The 21,491-nt window shown below is 37.8% G+C and overlaps 1 protein-coding gene and 1 pseudogene across 2 annotated transcripts in view; both read right to left on the bottom strand.

Moving 5' to 3' along the window:
- Positions 1-2,662: 2,662 nt before the first annotated feature.
- Positions 2,663-3,260, bottom strand: LOC308341693 (rRNA-processing protein FCF1 homolog; annotated as a pseudogene). The gene has a single exon. The product of its transcript is annotated as an rRNA-processing protein FCF1 homolog (transcript).
- A 2,742-nt stretch (positions 3,261-6,002) lies between these two features.
- TM2D1 (TM2 domain containing 1) overlaps positions 6,003-21,491 on the bottom strand; it is a 43,070-nt gene continuing 27,581 nt past the window's right edge. Inside the window, exons 6-7 of the mRNA XM_080801095.1 lie at positions 8,739-8,868; positions 6,003-6,316 (exon numbers count right to left, since the gene is read on the bottom strand). Of these exons, the coding sequence (XP_080657221.1) occupies positions 8,758-8,868 (111 nt within the window). The 3' untranslated portion in view covers positions 6,003-6,316; positions 8,739-8,757. The remainder of the gene's footprint in view (positions 6,317-8,738; positions 8,869-21,491) is intronic.

Raw genomic sequence — 21,491 nt, 5'->3', positions numbered from 1 at the left:
GTCATTTTAATCTCTCAACATCATCTAATTGATATTATGATCCCTACTTATATGAAGACAGAGAACCATTATGTGCTCAGTCACGAAACGAATGACCAAGACAGGACACAGACTCAGGCCTGATTCCACAGTCCTGCTTTGATGCTTTTCCCAGCAAACTGTACTGATTGGATGTCAGACCTTTGATATCATGTGTTAGATCTACCTTTTTCTTTTAAATGTATTATCTACTCCTTAAAAAATAAATAAATAAATAATAAATGTATTATCTACTCCTTAAAGTCCAAGTCATATCAGAGGTTAGGGTAAGTGTATCTGGAGGAGGAAGGAGAGGGGAAGAAGAGAACAAGATTTTGGGGGTTCTTTGTTCTAAGTTACCCAAACTACCACTTACTGTGTCAAATACATGCATGCAAATAATGCACATTTATTGCAGAAAAGTTAGAAAATTCAGATAAGCAAAAAAAAAAAAAATCCTAACCACATAAAAACCACCTGCAATCCCACCATCTACACATTTCTGTCATCATCTGACCTCAGCAGGACTAAGCAGAGCATGACAGTATGGTCCAACCTAACATCTCTCTCCTTGTTATACAAACATAATCAGACTTTTAGTTCAGAAAGTGCTGCAAATGTCAGATAAGCCAGCAGCAGGAAAATCTTTGAGTTTTGGAAAATCATTCATTCATCATAGTCTCATTTAGATATTCATAGAGCATGTTGGTATCTGCATGATGCGAAGTTGAGAAGTTTAAATAAAAATTTTTTTTAATGGCAAACTATCGTTTAAGTAAAAAGGTTCAGTGCAGGCTGATAGTTTCCATACTGAAAACATTAAACAACATATTAAGAAAAATCTCTTATTACAGTCATTAGTGTCTCAGAGACTTGGACAGTTGTAACTATCACATTGCAGGCAGGATAGCAGGTATAGACTTGGGTTTCAATCTTTGGTTCAAAATTTATTTCATGACCTTGAGAAAGTCATTCTGTTTTTATGGGACTCAATTTACTTATCTGGTAAGTGGGGATGATGATATTAACTCTTTAGAAAAACCCAACAGAAATGTTATGAGAACTGAATCATTTAAAATATAAAATGAGCTTAGCATAACATCTTGCACATGGAGAGTGGTAAAAGGACCTTTTATCAAGCTAAAATCTTCTTGAAACTTTAAGATTTTAAGCTTTAATATTTTTATATCTTTCATAAAAATATCTATTTTCTAAGAAGGTAAATAACATTTGGTCTCCATCAGACAATGACTAGCCTTAAGAGCATTGCTACATTTACTAAGAATTAAGAGAGTGGGCTCTATTTAGAAAGATAATGGGGGAGCACCTGACAGGCTCAGTTGATAAAGCAACCAACTCTTTTTTTAATTAATTTATTTATTTTAATAAACATATAATGTATCTTTATCGGTACAGGTCTGTGAATCGCCAGGTTTACACATTTCACAGCACTCATCATAGCATATACCCTCCCCAATGTCCATATCCCCACCACCCTCTCCCGTCCCCCCTCCCCCCAGCAACCCTCAGTCTGTTTTTTGAGATTGAGTCTTTTATGGTTTGTCTCCCTCCCAATCCCATCTTCTTTCATTTTTTCTTTTCCTACCCCCCCAACCCCCCTTCATTGCATCTCCACTTCCTCATATCGGGGAGATCATATGATAGTTGTCTTTCTCTGATTGACTTATTTCACTAAGCATAATGCCCTCTAGTTCCATCCACATCATCGCAAATGGCAAGATTTCATTTCTTTTGATGGCTGCATAGTATTCCATTGTGTATATATACCACCTCTTCTTTATCCATTCATCTGTTGATGGACATCTAGGTTCTTTCCATAGTTTGGCTATTGTGGACATTGCTGCTATAAACATTCGGGTGCACGTGCCCCTTCGGAGCACCACGTTTGTATCTTTAGGATATATACCCAGTAGTGCAATCTCTGGGTCATAGGGTAGCTCTATTTTCAGTTTTTTGAGGAACCTCCACACTGTTTTCCAGAGTGGAAAGCAACCAACTCTTGATCTCAAGGTTGAGTTTGAGTCCATGCTGGATACAGAGATTACTTTAAAAAGAGAGAGAGAATGGCACCCGGGTGGCTCAGCTGGTTAAGTGTCCAACTCTTGATTTCAGCTCAGGTCATGATCTTGGGGTTGTGGGATCGAGCCCCATGTCGAGCTCTGTGCTCATCACAGAGTCTGCCTGGGATTCTCTTTCCCTCTGCCCCTCCCCCTTCTCACACATTCTCTCTCAAATAATAAACCTTAAAAAAAGGAGGGTGGGAGGGTAATAGGAATAAGCGTTACCAGGCTCATCAACTCAGCTACAAATGAATTAATCCAGGACTCATTTGGATATTCTGTGCTGTTCAGTATTCTTTTTTTTTATTGCTAATCATCCTAATTAGTAACTCTTCTCATTTTCTGAATCTACCTATCTTCCTTTTCCTCTCAGTAGGAAGAATAAAGACTACTGAGATTGAGCTTCCTACTTACTTAAAAAAATAATAATAATGTCAAAAAGTGAGTGTCCACACTCAGCTTGTAACAGAGCAAATGGATAAATGGAGTAATCATGCTACAGCCTATTATTATATGAATGTGCCCAGGAAAAGTTGGTTAAGTAAGGCAGAGGAACTTAAGAATTAGGACCTAGGGCCACCATGATCATCTGGCATCCACTTGATGTTGTACCTATGGTTAGAAATGTACATGACTGGAACACCAGGGATTTTCTAGATTCTTCACTTAAGGTCCCAGTCAACTGTGGCCACAATGTTTGTGAGTTACTCTCTGTACTAAGCAGTCACCTGCATAGGTTCCTTTTTGTGTGGATGGTAACCATGCAAATCTTGGATCCCTGGCGATATTTAGAGTCACATGATAGTGTGGCCCCAATTTCTCAATTTCAGCCATTATGCAGTTATTAAAGGGATACAACACTGAGTATACTAAGTCGAGCTTGGCTTTAATGGGAAAGTTGATAAAGTTAGTATCAACCAGTATGTGGTCTGGTGGGCCCAGCTACATGTTATATTGGAAGAATAAGCAGGAAGGATATTGGGAGACCTCTCTTTCCTTGTGCACTAGGATCTTTCTTTTCTTTCTTTTCGTAGCCAATGAGGTTTATCCGAGGCGCGATTATTGCTAATTGAAAACTAATCTAGTCCTCTCTTTAAGTCTCTCATCTCTGAGACTAAGTATTCACTTCATGGTCACAACCTTTGCCGCCTGTTTCCCCATGTTCACATTGTACCTGTTTCTTCCAGGATCACCTCCTACTTACTCCTTCTTAAAAAGTCTCTATCTTAAAGCTTTCTGGAGGGCATTAGATAATTCAACTATTCAGCATCCGGTGCCAAACTAATCGATTTAACATCATTCCCCAATACTTCGCCATTACCTTGGTTAACTAGGACTGTGTATAGGTATCAAGAACTTTAACATATGATTATTTTTTTTACTAAGAATGGCAATTCTAGAGAAAAAGAATCATAAACGTGTGTTGCTGATTTATTGGAATAATTTAAATACCAAAGAATACATAAAGGAATTACATAAATAATGATACAGACATGGACTATTCTGCAGCCTTTAAAAATAATGTTATAAGCTATTCAAATAATGTTGTAAAAGAATATTTACTGAAATAGAAAAATCTTTACATGAAGAAGCAGGCTACAAAACAGCATGGATAATATATCATTTTCGTGAAGAAACTAACGCATGGAAAAACTATATAGGACATATATAAAAACAAGATCATCATAGTTATCTTTAAACTGTGGAATGAGTTTTTTTCTTTGTACTCCTTTGGTGTTTTCCCAAAATTTTCTGTGTTATACTTGTATTAATTTTGCAAATAGAAAAAAGCAAAATGGATGCTGACTTAATGAGAGAAAGGAAGAGGGAAGGTGCCAGAATCCCGGGGAATATCTATATTTAAGGTGTTTGAATGAGGAAGAGGAACTGACATCTTAGACTTGTACTTTTAAGAACTGGTTTTTCTTTCTGCTAGTTCTTGCTAGCTGCCTGTCAGTATTATATACTTAACCTACACTTAAGCATCTAGCTTAAAATAATGGGAAAAGTCACATCTTTTTTTTTTTTTGTAAAACAAAACACACCCACAAACTAGTATTTCTTATAGCCCTAAAGAGGTCTTTTATTTTAATACAGTGTAGGTAAGAAATCCTCCTGGGTAGAGAGGTACTTCTGGAAATTGTATTAATTCTTTCAGGTTAAAGTAGTATCATTTGTAAATATTTCTATAGAAACACTGTTTCTGTAGCATTGAAAGAACCCATTCCATCCCATCGTAGAGGGTTTTGGAGTAACCCAAGGAATGATCAAGCTAATCCATCTCACAATTTTGGCTCCTGCTCTAAAAGCAGAGTTATCATATAAAACATCTCATACAGCAGCCTCAAAATATGACTCACACTCACAGAAACTACTAACAAACAGCCAAAATAAAACAGCTCTCCATGAAAGTAAAACGAAACAAAATAAAAATAAAAACTGCATTTACATACACTAAATGCACTTACATAAAAAATAAATAGAGTAAGATACAGATATACCATTTGTTAAAGAATGACATGTATCAGGCAACAGAGAATTAGGCAAACTGGAAAATCTGATGTGTTCTTGTCATGTAAATTTAGGAAATTACAGAGAAAATAGAATCTATGGGTTTAAGAATGTATTGTGAAGAGACTTTATTTCTAGATTTTCTCTACAACCCTTTCAGAGAACAGCTTAGATGAATAAATACTGTGAGAAGCACCTGCTTTAAAATAAGACTTCCCCACTGGCCACGTTAATCATGAACAATCACGCAGGAGTCAAGATGACTTTTTAAGACTTGACTGCAGGTATTTCTTATATAATTGAACTTCCATGGCTGTAGAAACGTACCAACTTTGAAATCTGGGCTTCGGGGATCCTGAGGTTAAAATCTAAAGCACTGTTTGCAATCAAAAGGAACTAGGAAATACTCGAAAAATGGGCATCGACCATTTTTAACTGCATTCTTAACTGCAGCCAGAAATACTATCACCATGAAAAGTCAGCCCCCAGGGACCATTAGCTCCTGACGGGCAGGCCTGTATATTTGTGTTTCACTCACTGCTGTGCCCCAGCATCTAGAACAGTGCCTCCCACATAGTAGACACTCAGCATTTTAAGCAACGAATGAATCAAAGAGACCATTCCTGGTGTACATCAGGAGTCAATCCAAATTCATTTCATGTATCAATACCGCATAATCTCCCACCAACTGCGGAAGCTGCTACTGAATGACTAACATGTTAGAAAGCTAACTGTACTATAACCGTATATGTCTGAGTAAAATGAGTGATAAAAAATGATGGTTTTTACTCCTGAGGAGCCGGGACCCAAGTAATTGTGAAATCGTTATGCCTGTTGCTGAAGAAAACATGACAGTATTATGAGGACATGTTTCCGGTATTTCCATCTTCTTACAGCCCTCCCCAAGGTACCGGGACGGCTTCCTTCAGACACTGGGGCATCACGTACGGCACTCGTGCCAGCATCTGCCTGGCAGCCCTCACAGATGGAAGACATTCATCCCCTGTTTGGTGTTCCCACCTTGTCCATCCAGTTTCCAGTACAACGGCGCTGAGCTAGAAGAGTCAGCAGCTGCCCTTCCAAGAGCTAGTGCACCACTCCCAGAGCAAAAAGGAGCCAGTTCACACTTCGGAGGCCTGCATCAGTGCCAGAGTATCCATGTTGCCTCAGGGTTTCAGACTCCCCAGTGATCTTTCGCACCACAAATACCAAGGCAGAGACAGATCTAAAAGCTGCAGAAAAACAGGTGGGTTCTCACACCCCACGGCAGCCCCACACAACATAGTAAATGGTGTTTGTCCACACTGTGGATTAACTGCTTTGAAGGGTCAAAATGCAGAAGACAGCTACATTCAACATAAGGTTTTCTTGATAATAAAGCACTAAAAAAAATGTGAATAAGTCATACTTTTATTTTTCAGAAGCAAAAATGACAAGGGGCAACTTGCCTTTGGAAAAGGCATTAAAGAGTATCGGGGTAATAAGCTATCTATCTCATAGAGACAGTAGCCTAAGACTCAATTATCACACAGCTCTCAAAGAAAGTCCAATTAAATAAAATGCTTTTAAGTAAAACAATCAAAAAAGAAAATATCAACAACAAAAAGTTATACAGAATCCATAAAGTGGTATACGAAGAAGAAAAAGGAAAATCTGGAAATCCACATACTGAGGGTGCTCTACTGAAATCAAAGAAGCCCAAATCCCTAAAACAGAAAAATGAAATACGTTAAAACACAGTATTTTAAGAGTCAAATGAGGTTACCGTAGATAACATTTTAACGCTTCATTTACTCATAGGACATTTTTTTCTTTCTCTATGAGCACTTCTATATATACTATAGGAGATCATGTGAATGACAGTGCAGAGATCTGCCTTCTCAATGAGCCCCTCAAGTTTTAAATATCAAATCTGAGTCTGGAATCCCAATTAAAAGTTTATATAATAGACTACAGAGAATGAAACTGCTTTCCAAATTGCATTTGCTTAATTTTTCCACATTATGGTTTAAAAACAATCTGTATACTTTTGAAAGAGACACAACAATTTACAGTATGAAAATAGGGCTATGTGAAACTGTACACACTTTCTCATAAAGTTCGACTAACAACTTCCAAAATGAAGATGCTTATGACAGAGTTGGTGGGGGGATGAGGTGGGGTGGGTGGTGCAAAACCACGAGGGGAAGGCACCAAAAAACCTGGGAAACCACCAGTGGAAGGCACCGAAAACTCAGCTTTGTACTGAGTAGTTATATCTTAATCTCAACTTACGCAGGTCTCAATTTATTCCCTGGTAAGAAGAGGCAGATGGATCTCTAAGCTTCATTTAAATCCAAAGACTCTGAGAGCTTATAAGAAAAGATCTGAAAAACTTTTGGGACAATCAGTTGAATAAATTCCTCAGATTCTGACAGGGTCTGTCACTGTTCAACTCTCACAAAAATAACTATAAAGTAGATACCATAATTTTACTGTGAGAAAAGAAAAACAATCTACCTTTGTGGCAAAACTATACTTCATACCCTATTGATACACTACAACATAGAAAATAAATGTCTGTTCCTTTCCTGGTCTCTCGAAGCACTTTCTGAGACAGAATCAACTAAAAACCCTTAGGACTATGACTATGGCCAAAACATCTAGCCTGTCTTGGGGTGCCTGAATGGCTCAGTCGGTTGGGAGTCCGGCTCTTGGTCTCAGCTCAGATCATTATCTCATGGGTTGTGGGATTCAGCCCCTTGGCAGGCTTCATGCTTGGTGGGGAGTCTACCTGAGGATTCTGTCCCTCTGCTACTCACCCCGCTTGTACTGGTCTCCTCTCTCTCTCTCTCTCTCTCTCTCTAAATAAATCTTAAAAAAAAAAAAAAAAAAAAGCCTAGCTGTCTTTCTCTCTGCCTTCTCTGAGAGCTGCTAGATGGTTCAAAGTGAAATATCACCTAACAAGTACCCTGTACCCTATATGTCATACAGAAATTCTCGACTGCAAAGGAGATTGTGCTAGGGAATCATTTTCCTGATAAGTCTATCAAAATCCCGAGAAAAATCTAGCATTATGGGAAGATTATTAGAATAGACTAATGTACAGCTCTGAAAATAAAAACCTTATAGTGGCAGAGTCCTAGAGAACCAGAGAGTTGAACTAGGAAGACTGATGATATCTCTGACTTATCCAAGTATATTACCTATTTAAAGCTGTGACCAGGGCACCTGGGTGGCTCAGTGGGTTAAGCCTCTGCCTTCAGCTCAGGTCATGATCCCAGGGTCCTGGGATCGAGCCCCACATTGGGCTCTCTGCTCAGCGGGGAGCCTGCTTCCCCCTCTCTCTCTCTGCTTGCCTCTCTGCCTACTTGTGATGTCTCTCTCTCTCAAATAAATAAATCTTTGAAAAAAAAAAAAAAAAAAAAGCTGTGACCAGTTAATAATTCTCATAGGCAGGGCCAAACTTTAGGTTAGAGTAAATACTTAACAGCAGTTCAGGGCTGGGACACCTGGGTTGCTCAGTCAGTTAAGTGTTTGCCTTTGGCTCAGGTCATGATCCCAGAGTCCTGGGATCGAGTTCCGAATCGGCTCCCTACTCAGTGGGGGGGCCTGTTTCTCTCTCTGCCTGCTCTGCCTGCTGCTCTCTCTGACCAAAAAAAGAATTAAAAAAAAAAAAAAAAAAAAAAGATTAGTTCAAGGTTAAGACTCAATCAACCTTCAGGTTTAGGGAAAAAGAGAAGGAAGAGGTTTAAGGATCATACTGACCCCAGGAAAGCAGGAGAGCAGCAAAGACACATTGTACTGAACTCTCTCTACAACACACACCTTCCTCATAACCATCATGTAATACTATGAAATATCTTTTTGCATTGGATGCTATCTTTTTGTTGTGAACTCTGTCTTTTAACCACAATCTCTGTAAAGAAAGACTGAATCAGGACCTGCAGGAGCAATGAGGGTACCTAAAAATGCTTTACAGAGGACTAGAGATGTTTCAGGCAAACGGAGACCTGTGTTTCTAGATAAGCAAAATGAGAGGTTTATATAACATTAGATAACTTCCTTAAATTTCCTGTGGCTCTCACATTTTCATAATTTTATACAGATAATATACCATAATAAATATTATTCATGCATATGACTTACTGTTTCTTTTTTAAAATATTTAGGGGTATAGCTGTGTTTTTCTAAATGTCTCATTAGTAATACTCAGTCTTATAAGTCTGGTTCCATAATAATCTATAATGTAGCTACTTCCATCTGAAGGTCCAACGATCTAGAAGAGAAAATTTTCAAAATTACCATTTTACAAAAGACATTTTCACAATACTTTGTGTTTACTCTGCTAGGTTGCTACTAAATTACTTCAACAGCACCAAAATACAAGTTAAACGAACTCAAATAAAAAAAGCAACTTAGGGGCTCATGCAGCTGAGAAGGATATTGGGGAGGATCACTGGATCAAAAGAGCCACAGGAACCAAGGCCTCAAGGACTGAAATTCCATGCCCCCTGAGGCCCTTGGTTTGGCCTCTGGGCCTTTTAGCTCTTCTGCCTTCATTCTGCAGAGAGGCACTCCCACTTGCTTGCCAACAGCTCCAGAGTCACATCTGCAAAGCTCAGCAGCTCATCATAGAAAGAAAGTATAATCTTCTTCCTCAGTGTTTGTATACCAATTCCGGGGAAGGACTGATTTTGGGTTTTATGCCTACTGCTGGACAAATTACTACAGCCAAGGGAATAGGATTAATGTGACTGGCTATGCCATATGCCACCTCACCCCTGTGGGAGGTGAGGCAGTGTGACTGACCATCCTTCCAGAATCACATGGAATGGAAGAGATAGAAAAAAACAACACAGGCTCATTACAGCCATCGTGTCCCCTTAATCACACTTCTGAAAATCCAGTTAACATGATCTCCACAAATTAAGGTAGCAATCTTCAAATTGTAGCCTAACAGGCACACAAAGATTTACTAAGGCGTATGTGAGTCCAGATGGTTTTAAGGAAATCAACTTTGAGATCCTTAATACCCATCAATACTCTTTGTAAAAGTGATCCCCCTGATACCAAGCTATGGTGGAGGCATCATGCTAGTTCCCCTTCCCGCTTTCCTCTCCCTGTGGTCCTTTCTCCAGAAGAAACTTGATGACAGTAAACCACACCTGCCATCAAACCATGTATTATGATGGCACATTGCCTCTGATGTGCCAAACCAAGAGATAATCAGGAAATCTCCCTTAAATCATTTTTTAGCATTTTTTTTAAGATTTTATTTATGTATTTGACAGATAGAGATCACAAGTAGGCAGAGAGGCAGGCAGAGAGAGAGAGAGGAGGAAGCAGGCTCCCCGCTGAGCAGAGAGCCCAATGTGGGGCTCGATCCCAGGACCCTGGGATCATGACCTGAGCCGAAGGCAGAGGCTTTAACTCACTGAGCCACCCAGGCGCCCCAGCATTTAATTTATTTATTTGAGAGTGAGAGAAAGCATAAGCAGGGGGCTTGGCAGAGGGAGAGGGAGAAGAAGCAGGCTCCCCGCTGAGCAGGGGCCCAACACGGGACTTGATCCCAGGACCCTAGGATCATGACCTGAGCCGAAGGCAGCAGTTTAACGGACTGAGCCACCCAGGCACCTCAGGAAATCTCCTTTAATCAAGACTCCAAAAATATGCTCGCTCTGCCTTGTCTTGTTCAAAAGATGCATTCCCAGTTACATTTTACTTTTTTTGCTTAAAAATAATTTGCTAAATAATTTTTATAATATGTAATATGCTTATGCTGTTTTGATTAATTGTGTAACAACAATTATAATGACAATCCAGTAATTACAGAAAATTTTATAATCTTTAAATGTTAGTGAATCATGAAAATCATGATAATGAAACTAATCTGTAGAAGATTTTTCAAGCATAAAAATATATTACATTAGAATAAAATTCTGTGGGAGAATGGAACTAGAAATACAAATCCAAGGAGAAAAAGAAACTATGTAAGAATCACAATGGTTAGTGAAGGCTTCATTCATGTCTTTTTTAAATGAATGATATTTAAATTTCTATGGTATTTATATCCTGTTGGATACATTTTTAAATTGATGTAACAGTTTTATTTAAATATGTCAATATTTGCAAACCAGAAATTATATCCTTTGCAACTATTTAAACTTATGATGGAAAACTTAAATGTCAACTTAAAAACGTGTGGAGGGTAGGGATTTTTAAAAAAATTCTTTCAGGGACTATACAACCAGAGTTTGAAGAACACTGTTGTAGTGCATGCTTTGCTTAAAAAATAAGTTTGGGGGTGCCTGGGTGGCTCAGTCCTTAAGCATCTGCCTTCGGCTCAGGTCATGATCTCAGGGTCCTTGGATCAAGCCCCACAGCAGGTTCCCTGCTCAGCAGGAAGCCTGCTTCTCCCTCTCCCCCTGCTCATGTTCCCCCTCTTGCTGTCTCTCTGTCAAATGAATAAATAAAATTTTTAAAAATAAATAAATTAAATAAAAATAAGCTTGGTATTTAAAACTATTTGACAAATACTGACTATAACACTCTAGGCACTGTGCTAGGCATTACACATGTAACAATGAATGAGATACAATCTCTGCCTGCAAAGAGCTTATACTAGTGAACTATAAATGTTAATATTCAGATAACACAAAGCACTTTTGTGCTAAATACCATGCTGGGTACTGGTATGCACTTTGACTTATTTGCCAAAGATGAAACTAATTTGGTTTGACATTTATGAATGTTATTTAAGAATTTAATAAAACCTTGGGGCACCTGGGCAGGTCAGTGGGTTAAATGTCCGACTCTTGATTGTGGCTCTGGTCCTGATCTCAGGGTTGTGGGATCAATCCCCACGTCAGGCTCCATGCTCAGCTGGAGTCGGCTTGAAATTCTCTCCCTCCCTCTCCCTCTGCTCCCCACTCCCTGCTCTTTCACTCTCAAATAAATAAATCATTTTTTTAAAAGTGAAGAAAAAAAAAAGAAATTTAATAAAACCTTTTCAGCAGCCAAGGTCCCAAAGGAAACTACTCTCGGCATTAAGCCAAAAAGGAGAACAATGAGTAACTACGAGTCACACCATGTTTTGAGACTGTACAAGGGGAACAAAGAAAAAGTAAAGCCCATGGGGCTCCTGGGTAGCTCAGTCGGTTAAGTGTCTGCCTTTGGCTCAGGTCATGATCCCAGGACGCATCCCGCCTTAGACTCCCTGCTCAGCAGGGAGTCTGCTTCTCTCTCTCTCTCTCTCTCTGTTCCTTCCCCAGCTCATGCTCTCTCTCTCATTCTTTCTCTGAAATAAATAAATCTTCAAAAAACAAAAAAGGAAAAAAAGAAAAAGTAAAGCCCAGCCTGTAGAAACAAATCAAATCATATGGCAAAAAAAACACTGCCTAATTAGGAATATGTGCATAGTTTGGAACCAGGCCTTTTGTCCCATTCTCTTTCTTCCTTTGCCCTCTCCCCTAACAACCACTCTTACTCTTGTTGAAAAAAAATATTCAAGGTTGGAAATAAGGAAAATATATGATTAGGTGACCTTTTCATGTCATGCAATTCTAATAAACCTACCTGAGGCTCACTTGCCTCTCTTGGGAAATGTAAAACTAACTAAAAACCAATTAGGACCCACATGTTTTACAATCTTGTAAAGTTAGTCGTTAACATGTAGAAAAATAACAAGGTATTGTTTTTGTGTTTTTGTTTTGTTCCCTCTGTTCTGTAGAGAAGATAGCCCCAAAGGATACAGTTTTATTACCTGGGAATACATGATCCAACTCTGTATCTAACTTAGCCATTTTCATACCATTCCCCTCCCCTCAAACTCTGTGATTGTGGCTCCTCAACAACCAGTTCTAGCAAAGGAATTCCACTCCTCCCTCCAGAGACTGGTTCTGCCTGGGCACGGAATCTAATTCTGGCCAACGACCAATGATGCAAGTTCACTGTTGGCATATTTGCCCTTAAGAAGGTATGTGTATTGGGGCGCCTGGGTGGCTCAGTGGGTTGGGCCTCTGCCTTCGGCTCAGGTCAGGATCCCAGGGTCCTGGGATCGAGCCCTGCATCGGGCTCTCTGCTCAGCAGGGAGTCTGCTTCCTCCTCTCTCTCTGCCTGCCTCTCTGCCTACTTGTGACCTCTGTCTGTCAAACGAATAAATAAAATCTTTAAAAAAAAAAAAAAAAGAAGGTATGTGTATGTCGGGCGGTGGGGAGGGGCAGGGAATGGATTCTTTCTGCCTCTGGAAGTCACTATATAATGAAGTGATCCAAACCAAAGGACCTGAAAATGGCAAAGAGAAAGAAGGAAGGAGAGAGGGAGAAATAGGAGGGAAGCAAGGGAAGAGATTGGGAGGGAGGGTCCATTATGTCTTCTAGCTCTAAATTAACAAATCTTAAAACTACCTTATCTCTAGATTCTTGGTATGATATAGTAAACTACCATATTATTAAAGCAAATTTAGGGGCACCTGGGTGGCTCAGTCATTAAGTGCTGTAGTGATTGTATAAAACAGCTGTAGGAAGCTGTTTTATACAATCGGCATCAAGGTCTTTTGTGTGAGAAGTCTTAAAACCACAAGAAAGCAACATCATATCCCTCTATATTAGTTTCCTGTTGGCTACTATAGCAAGTTACCAAAAAACATAGTGGATTCAAACAGTAGAAATTTACTCTCTTACAGACCTAAGGCCAGAAGTCTAAAATCAAGGTTATCTGCAACAGCCCCATATCCTACAGAGACTCTCAGGGGAGACTCTGTTCTAAAACTCTTCTAGCCTTTGACAGCAGTAAGTAGTCCTTGGCATTCTGTAGCTTATGGCCATATCACTCCAATCTCTGTCTTTGACTTCACAATGCCTTCTTTGCTGTGTCAATCTTTTCCTCTTCCGTCTCCTATAAGGACATTTATTATTGGATTTAGGGCCCACCTGGATAATCCAGGTTGGTCTCTTCATATCAAGATCCCTAACTTAATCACATCTGCAAAGACCCCTTTTTCAAATTAGGTAATATTCCCAGGTTCCTAGGATTTAACATGGGTATCTTTTGTACTACCACACTTTCTCTCCTATGGAAATGGTGGTGGTCTGGAGGCACTGGGTGGAATTTAAATTCTTCTTTAATTTGTTTCTGATTCTCTTTACCATGAAATTTTATTTGCAGCTTAAATGTAAAAAAATCTTGAATTGTTTTTGTTGTTGTTGTTGTTGTTTTTTAATTTTTATTTATTTGACAGACAGAAAGATCACAAGTAGGTAGAGAGGCAGGCGGAGAGAGAGGGAGGGAAGCAGGCTCCCCACTGAGCAGAGAGCCCGATGTGGGGCTCGATCCCAGGACCCTGGGATCATGACCTGAGCCGAAGGCAGAGGCTTAATCCCCTGAGCCACCCAGGCGCCCCTTGAATTGTTTACTTTAAGAGGTAGGTTCCTCTATGGCTGCAAAGTCTATAGCAAAAAGAATAAACCAGCAAACTTAGGAATACACATTAAAGTTAAGAATGTTAAGAAATGGTCACCAAATTCCCTTTTTTTATTACCTCTGATGTCCCATTCTAATTCTCTACAATCCCCACTTACCACCTACCCACACAAATTATGACCATACACTTAATTTGGTATATGAGCTGGATACATATTTATTTCTTAAAAAACATGTTCTTTGAATATCCATTTATATGTAGATAGATAGATAGACTTTTTTTTTTTTTTTGACAGAGAGAGAGATCACAAGTAGGCAGAGAGACAGGCAGAGAGAGGAGGAAGCAGACTCCCTGCTGAGCAGAGAGCCCGATGCGGGACTCGATCCCAGGACCCTGAGATCATGACCTGAGCCGAAGGCAGAGGCTTAACTCACTGAGCCACCCACGAGCCCCTGAATATATATTTTTAATTTATCCAAATATTATTGTTGTGGACCTTGTTCAGTTTTAAACTATTCTCACAGCATGCTAAAATTTTAAGACATTTCCATGTAGTATATGTTCATCTAGGTAAGTGCTTCTAAACAGTCGAGTGTTAGAGAATGCATCCATTCTCCTATTAGTGTATAAATCTAGGTTGATTCCAACTTCCTGCTACACAAACAGGCTGTAACGGACAAAATCTTTGCACATAACCCCTTGTAGACAGCAGTATAATTTTTTTCAGAGTAAATGCCCAGAAGTATTTATTTATATATTAGTTATTTGGGTGATTCTATGAATCACCTATTAGTTTACTATACACATTTAACTATTAGGATCTATCTTTTCTGGTTGATTAGCAGAACTTATTTGTATATTCCACATATCAATTCTTGTTGATAGTAACCTTTTATTCAGTCTGTTCAGTGATAAGTTGGCCTATGCTTATAGTATCTTTTTTAAAATAGAATTTCTTAATTTTAAGGTAATCAAATTCACTAATTTTTTTTTCTTTATGATTTACATTTTATGGATCTTGTTTAAAAAGACTTAACCAATCTAAGGTCATGATGATATTCTCTTCAATTAGCTGTATATGAAAGTTTATCTTGCAGGCCTGGGTGGCTCAGTCAGTTAAGCATCTGCTTTCACCTCAGGTCATGATCCCGGGTTCCTAGGATAGAGCCCCACATAGGTCTCCCTGCTCAGTGGGGAGCCTGCTTCTCCTCTCCCTCTGTCACTCTCTCGCTCAAATAAATAAATATTTTTTTAAAAAAAAGTTTCTGTTCTCCTAAGTATATACCCAAAAGAACTGAACAGCGGTTTTAAATAGATATGGATAGACAAATATTCATAGCAGAATGACTCACAATAGCCCAAACATGGAAACAATCCAAGTGTCCATCAACAGATGGATAGATAAACAAAATGTGGTATATACATACAATGGAATACTCTTCAGCCATAAAAGGGAACAAAGTTCTAATACATGCCACAGTATCAATGAACCTTGAACACATTATTTAAAATGAAATAAGCCTGACATAAAAGGACAAATATATAATTCTATTTGTATGAAATATCTAGAATAGGCAAATTCAGAGACAGAAAATAGATCAGAGGATACCAGGGACTGGGAGGTGTGGGAAATGGGGAGTTATTGCTTAGTGGGTACAGAGTTTCTGTTTGCCGTGATTAAAAAATTTTGGAAATAGATCGTGGTGACAGTTGTGTAACATTTTGAATGTCATTAATGCTACTGAACTGTATATTTAAAAAAGGATAAAATAACAAATTTTATATTTTATATATATATTTTTTTTTTACCACACCAGAAGAGAGCTTACTTTATGTAAACTTTATTAATATTGTAGTTTTTTTTGAAATTTTATAAACCTTTGATTTTGTTAGTGGAAAATGTATTTTTGCTTGAACATATTTCAGTAACATTTAATAAATTAATTAAAGAAAAAAATGTGGTTACTAGTAAGTACTTTATTTTATTTAAGATTTTTTTTTAAATTTCTTAATTTGACAGAGATCACAAGTAGGCAGAGAGGCAGGCAGAGAGGAGGAAGCAGGCTCCCTGCTGAGCAGAGAGCCCAATGTGGGGCTGGATCGAGGACCCTGGGATCATGAGCTGAGCCGAAGGCAGAGGCTTTAACCCACTGAGCCATCCAGGCGCCCCTAGTAAGTACTTTAATACCTAACCTTTAACAATAGCTATCTATGCTCCCTCATTAACGTCTTTGCATTGTCACTGAAGTCATATTGGCTTAGGTAACTCATATTATCTTACAAATTTAAAATGTTATGAATGAATTAAGGAGGAAAAAAAAAACTAAGAATACTTTATATATCTCTATCAATGCACCCTTTTATGCAATCTAATCTACTAATGAGTTTCTCCATATAAAGAATCCAAATACTAACACTGGCAAGATTAAATCATCTCCTAAAGACCTATTAACCTGGTGAAAAAAGTAAAGTGACTCAACTGTCTGCAATTAGAGGACAATGATGCAACCTGTGTCCATCCCAGTTCTCCCAAAAATATATATATTCTTTTAAAAGTCAAACTAAATTTTTGTGTTCATAGTTGACTTCTCTGTGTGGTTAATTTTAATTTGAGGCCATTAAAACCCTCTTATTAGTCTCATTTAAATTAAACACCAAAATTCCTACAAAGTGCCAGAAGTTATATATGCAGACCCCTGACTTCATTTGATTCAAAACCTGGTTAGTATTAATCCTAAATAACCAATACAAACATCATTCCTTAATAAATGAATAAGATTTGCAGCCATCAAAAGAAATGAAATCTGCCACTTGCGACGATGTGGATGGAACTAGAGGGTATTATGCTTAGCGAAGTAAGTCAATCAGAGAAAGACAATTATCATATAATCTCCCCGATATGAGGAAGTTGAGAGGCAACGTGGGAGGTTTGGGGGGGTAGGAAAAGAATAAATGAAACAAGGTGGGATCAGGAGGGAGACAAACCATAAAAGACTCTTAATCTCACAAAACAAACTGAGGATTGCCGGGGGTAGGGGGGTGGGGGGAGGGTGGTGGGGTTATAGACATTGGGGTAGGTATGTGCTATGAAGTGTGTAAACCTGGCAATTCACAGACCTGTACCCCTGGGTTTAATAATACATTATATGTTAATTAAAAAATAAAAAAATTTAAAAAAAAAGAAATGAATAAGATTCATACATGATATCTCCTGAAGAAAATCCAGCTTTGGGATTAGTCTCAAAACCAGTTTAAGATACTCTCTGTTTTTTGAACATTCCTTTAATTCAGTGAATAAATATCTGCCCACAAGAAAAGTGAACTAAGCGAGGGGCGCCTGGGTAGCTCAGTTGGTTAAGCAACTGCCTTTGGCTCAGGTCATGATCCCGGAGTACCAGGATAGAGTCCTGCTGCAGGCTCCCAGCTCCACGGGCAGTCTACTTCTCCTCTCTCATTGTCTCCCTCTCAAATAAATAAATAAAATCTTTTAAAAAAAAGGAAAAGAAAAGTAATCTAAGTGAAATCTACCTAATTAAGATCGCATGACAGAGCAAAGGCTACACAAATTGTCGGTCTCCTTAGTTATCCAGTTTATTTCCCCAACTAATCACACCAGGGTTAAATAAGTAATACAGAGGTCTATTTGAAAGATTCGATATCTAAAATGTTTTTATATATTGCTATCGTACATCTTGTGAACTATCAAGGACTTAGATCAATTTTTCTAGTACTGGTAACTGATTGAGGGTGATTACAGATTTAGTCCTTCCTTTGATCAATAGTATATGTATGTCACAGAGCCAGGGAATAGGCTATGTTTTGGATAAAACAAACTAGCTTACACAGAAGTGAACCTACAACTTGAGTCTTGCTCATGCTCTAGACTGAAAAGCCTAGGCTTCTAAAATTTTCAGTAAAATTCAAAGAATTTAAACAAGATAAAAATCAAGATAACTCATTTTTATTTTTATTTTAAGCCATCAGTTCCCAAAGAAACATTTTATTTCTGATAATAAATGGAATCTTATTATCACAACACTTTGGGGATAGACTGTAAGTTCCTCTAGGGCAGAACCTCAACTTATTACACCTGACAGGTCTCCCTAAACCCATTTTCATCGATGGCATAAAACCTACTATTTTATTTTATTTTATTTATTTGACAGTGAGACAGAACACAAGTAGGCAGAGAGACAGGCAGAGAGAGAGGGGGAAGCAGTCCCCCTGCTGAGCAGAGAGCCCGACGCAGGGCTAGATCCCAGGCCCCTGAGATCATGACCTGAGGTAAAGGCAGAGGCTTAACCCACTGAGCCACCCAGATGCCCCTAAAACCTACTATTTATAGTTTATAATATCTTTTATTTTATTCATTACTTCTCAAGTGACACTAGGAAATGTAGAACTTCAAGGTCCTAAAGAAAAAGCAAGGACTTTTAAAAACTACCTTTTTTTTAGCTTCTCATCTTCCCTGTTATTGGTACAAGGCTACACTTTTCACAAGATATATTGCATTCAGTTCAAATCAGCCCAAATTTTCAATGGTATACACTACGTTTAGCATACTACCAGTGCTATAGTAAGAAATTTTTTTTCTACAGAAATTTATGTGTAAAAAGTCAGACCTGATGTCTAAACGTTAAAAAAAAAAACAAACACAGAAGCACTATATAATTCAGGGCTAAAAAAATTATCTGTATTAAATATCAAACTAATGAGATATTTTATAAATTTTACAAATTTATAAAATTCATTAATGTCTTGGAATTATGCTGCTTCTATGAATTTCTACTGCTTATACTGTTATTAGTCCCTTAAGGAGATCTACTCTGTAATGTTAATAGGAATAAAAATGAAAGCAACATCTTCCATGATGCATAGAATATTTTTAAACTGTCAAAAACTACCCTGACATACTTCCAACAACTTTCTACATTCCAATTCATATTTCCATTTTCCCTCCACCCATCTTCATCTTTTTGATTTGTGGCCATCTTATCCCCACTAACGGAGGAAAGTTTCCTTTCTTTTTGTTTGGCAGATACCGTATCAGTGGTTTTGGTATAGTTAAAAACATCCAGTGCACCTGGATGGCTCAGTCATTAAGCATCTGCCTTTGGCTCCGGTCATGCTCTCAGGGTGCTGGGATCGAGGCCGACATCGAGCCCCACATCGGGCTCCCTGCTCGGCAGGAAGCCTGCTTCTCCCTTTCCCACTCCCCCTGCTTGTGTTCCCTCTCTCTCTGTCAAATAAATAAAATCTTAAAAAAAAAAAAAAGTCCAGATTGTGTGTGAGAAGTTTAAATGAAATAAAAATATTCTCCTGTTTTTCTGATAAAAAAATTAAATGTCTAATCAATCCATCATAACATACACACACATATATAAGCACAAAGAATGAATGTTTGCTTTAAAATCTTCAGAACTGCCTTATGAATAACTACAAATACAGTGAATATACACAACAGTTACCTATAACTGAAAGACTGTAACCTACATACATATCACTGATTTAGATTTTTGCTGAATGCACAAAAGGGCTGAATTAATTCTATGTATTATTTTATACTATTAATTCATACTGCCATTTCCATTCTTTTTAAGAACATTAAAAAAAGAAGAAACTTCAAAAGTTTATCAATAAATAGATACTCATTAAAGTATTTTCAGTAAATATAGTGACATGTAAAGGTTACTTTAGTAATATGTGCATTATGTTTTATATTACTTTGGTTCAAAGATGAAATAACTAGACCTAATTTTTAAAGAGGATTTTCCTGGATTTTTATTATGAATACTGTGAAGCAAAGTATGTTTTTATAGGTCTTGAGTTCATGCACGATATGTTTCTGGGATCAGAGCCCAATAGAAAAACATTGCTATTCACTGGGGAACAATATTTAATAGCAAAAAGAAAAAGAAAAAACAGGATGGAGAGAATGAGAAAGAAGAATAAACAAAAAGATGGACAAATGTAAAAGGTTTATGATAAGTTGGAAAAAAATATATTTGGGACAAAAACATTGACATAGTTTATGATACTTATATTAAAAACATTTTATTTGCTGAAAAAATAATTCTTAAAAACTAACGTAGTCAACATCACAAGTTAAGTAGATTAAATGATATGTAAAGCAAGATTACACCTCTTATTTGACATTTGAAAATTTATTTTTTCCCTAATCTGAAAGCAGTCTAAACCTAACGTGGCTATACCTGTTGAAATATCTTAATTAGGGAAATTAACTGCAGAAATTCAAACACTCTAATTCTGCCTCAGTATTTCTTAATGCAATAGGTTCAGTTCGAGATCTTTAAGAAAAGAATGATTTGTTCTCAAAAGTTCAGGCATTCGTGTACCAGAAAGCAGTCGTTGAATCAAATAAGCACTATAATTTGATAGAAGTAAACCTTTATATAAAGTGATGACATCATCAAAGAAAGAACCTAGTGTGAAAATATTAGGTAAATGGGTTTCAAAGACATTGAATTCTGGCTATCTTAAAGAATCCCAATAATACATGAAATTCCTTGGATCCTCATTTATAGTGAGAAATCCATTTCCAAGCATATGTGCACAAGTACCTTAGCCTCTTCATGCCTGCTTGCCTGTCCCCCAGTCAGAGAAGGCAGGATATTTGGTTAGGCATATGTTTATGAATAAAGACAGGAAAATTCCAACTTTAAAACCAAATATTTTCCTTGTTTAATTCTGGTATCTTATTGGTCCATATGCTGCCTCCTCCTCACAGTATGGTACCCTCCTCACAGTATGCTACCCGAATCTCCTGGATTTTGACTTTCTTTTAAAACATAAGGATTAACATCAAGCAGACAGAATTGAGGAGTGGAAATATTGTATGAGAAAGAAGACCAAAACTGATGATGATCTATATACATACTGACACTCTTGCTGGAGACATGAGGTGCCCCATAAATGCTTACTGAAATGCTGCTTTGTGACATTTGTTGTGGTAAATTCATCCCCCTTTCTAATTTAAAAATCCTCATAAGTTAATCACCATCAGTTCAGTGCATCAAACATCTGGTGGCACTTTTAAATGCTAAAGGACAGCATGTCACACGCTACACCTGCCTCCGTACCACTGTAGCAGGAAAAGATGAGGTTACCACAGAGAAGCAGAGAGAGGTATCAGGAGAGTTCCTGAATACATCATTTGGTTATATGGATTTGGTCGTACCCAAGGCCAGCCCCAATCCTAGATTTTCTACAGAATGCCCAGACAGTCCTTTTTTCTTTCTGACTTAAGCTAGCTGGATTTCAGTTTCTATAATTTACAACCAAGAAACACTGATACAGATTACCTGTCCATTAAAAAAAAGAAGAAGAAAATATTGTTTCTGCCTCCACATATTCATATGTAAATATCAGATCCCCATCAATATCCTATTATAGTAATTGACAAATGTGGCTGTGACTATCAGGAAAAGAAATAATATATTAAGAAATAATCTTAATCC

The sequence above is a fragment of the Martes martes genome (genome assembly GCF_963455335.1).
Source record: "Martes martes genome assembly, chromosome: 4".
NCBI lineage: Eukaryota > Metazoa > Chordata > Mammalia > Carnivora > Mustelidae > Martes > Martes martes.
The sequence above is the reverse complement of the archived record's forward strand: the minus strand, read 5'-3'. Positions and strand labels throughout refer to the sequence as shown.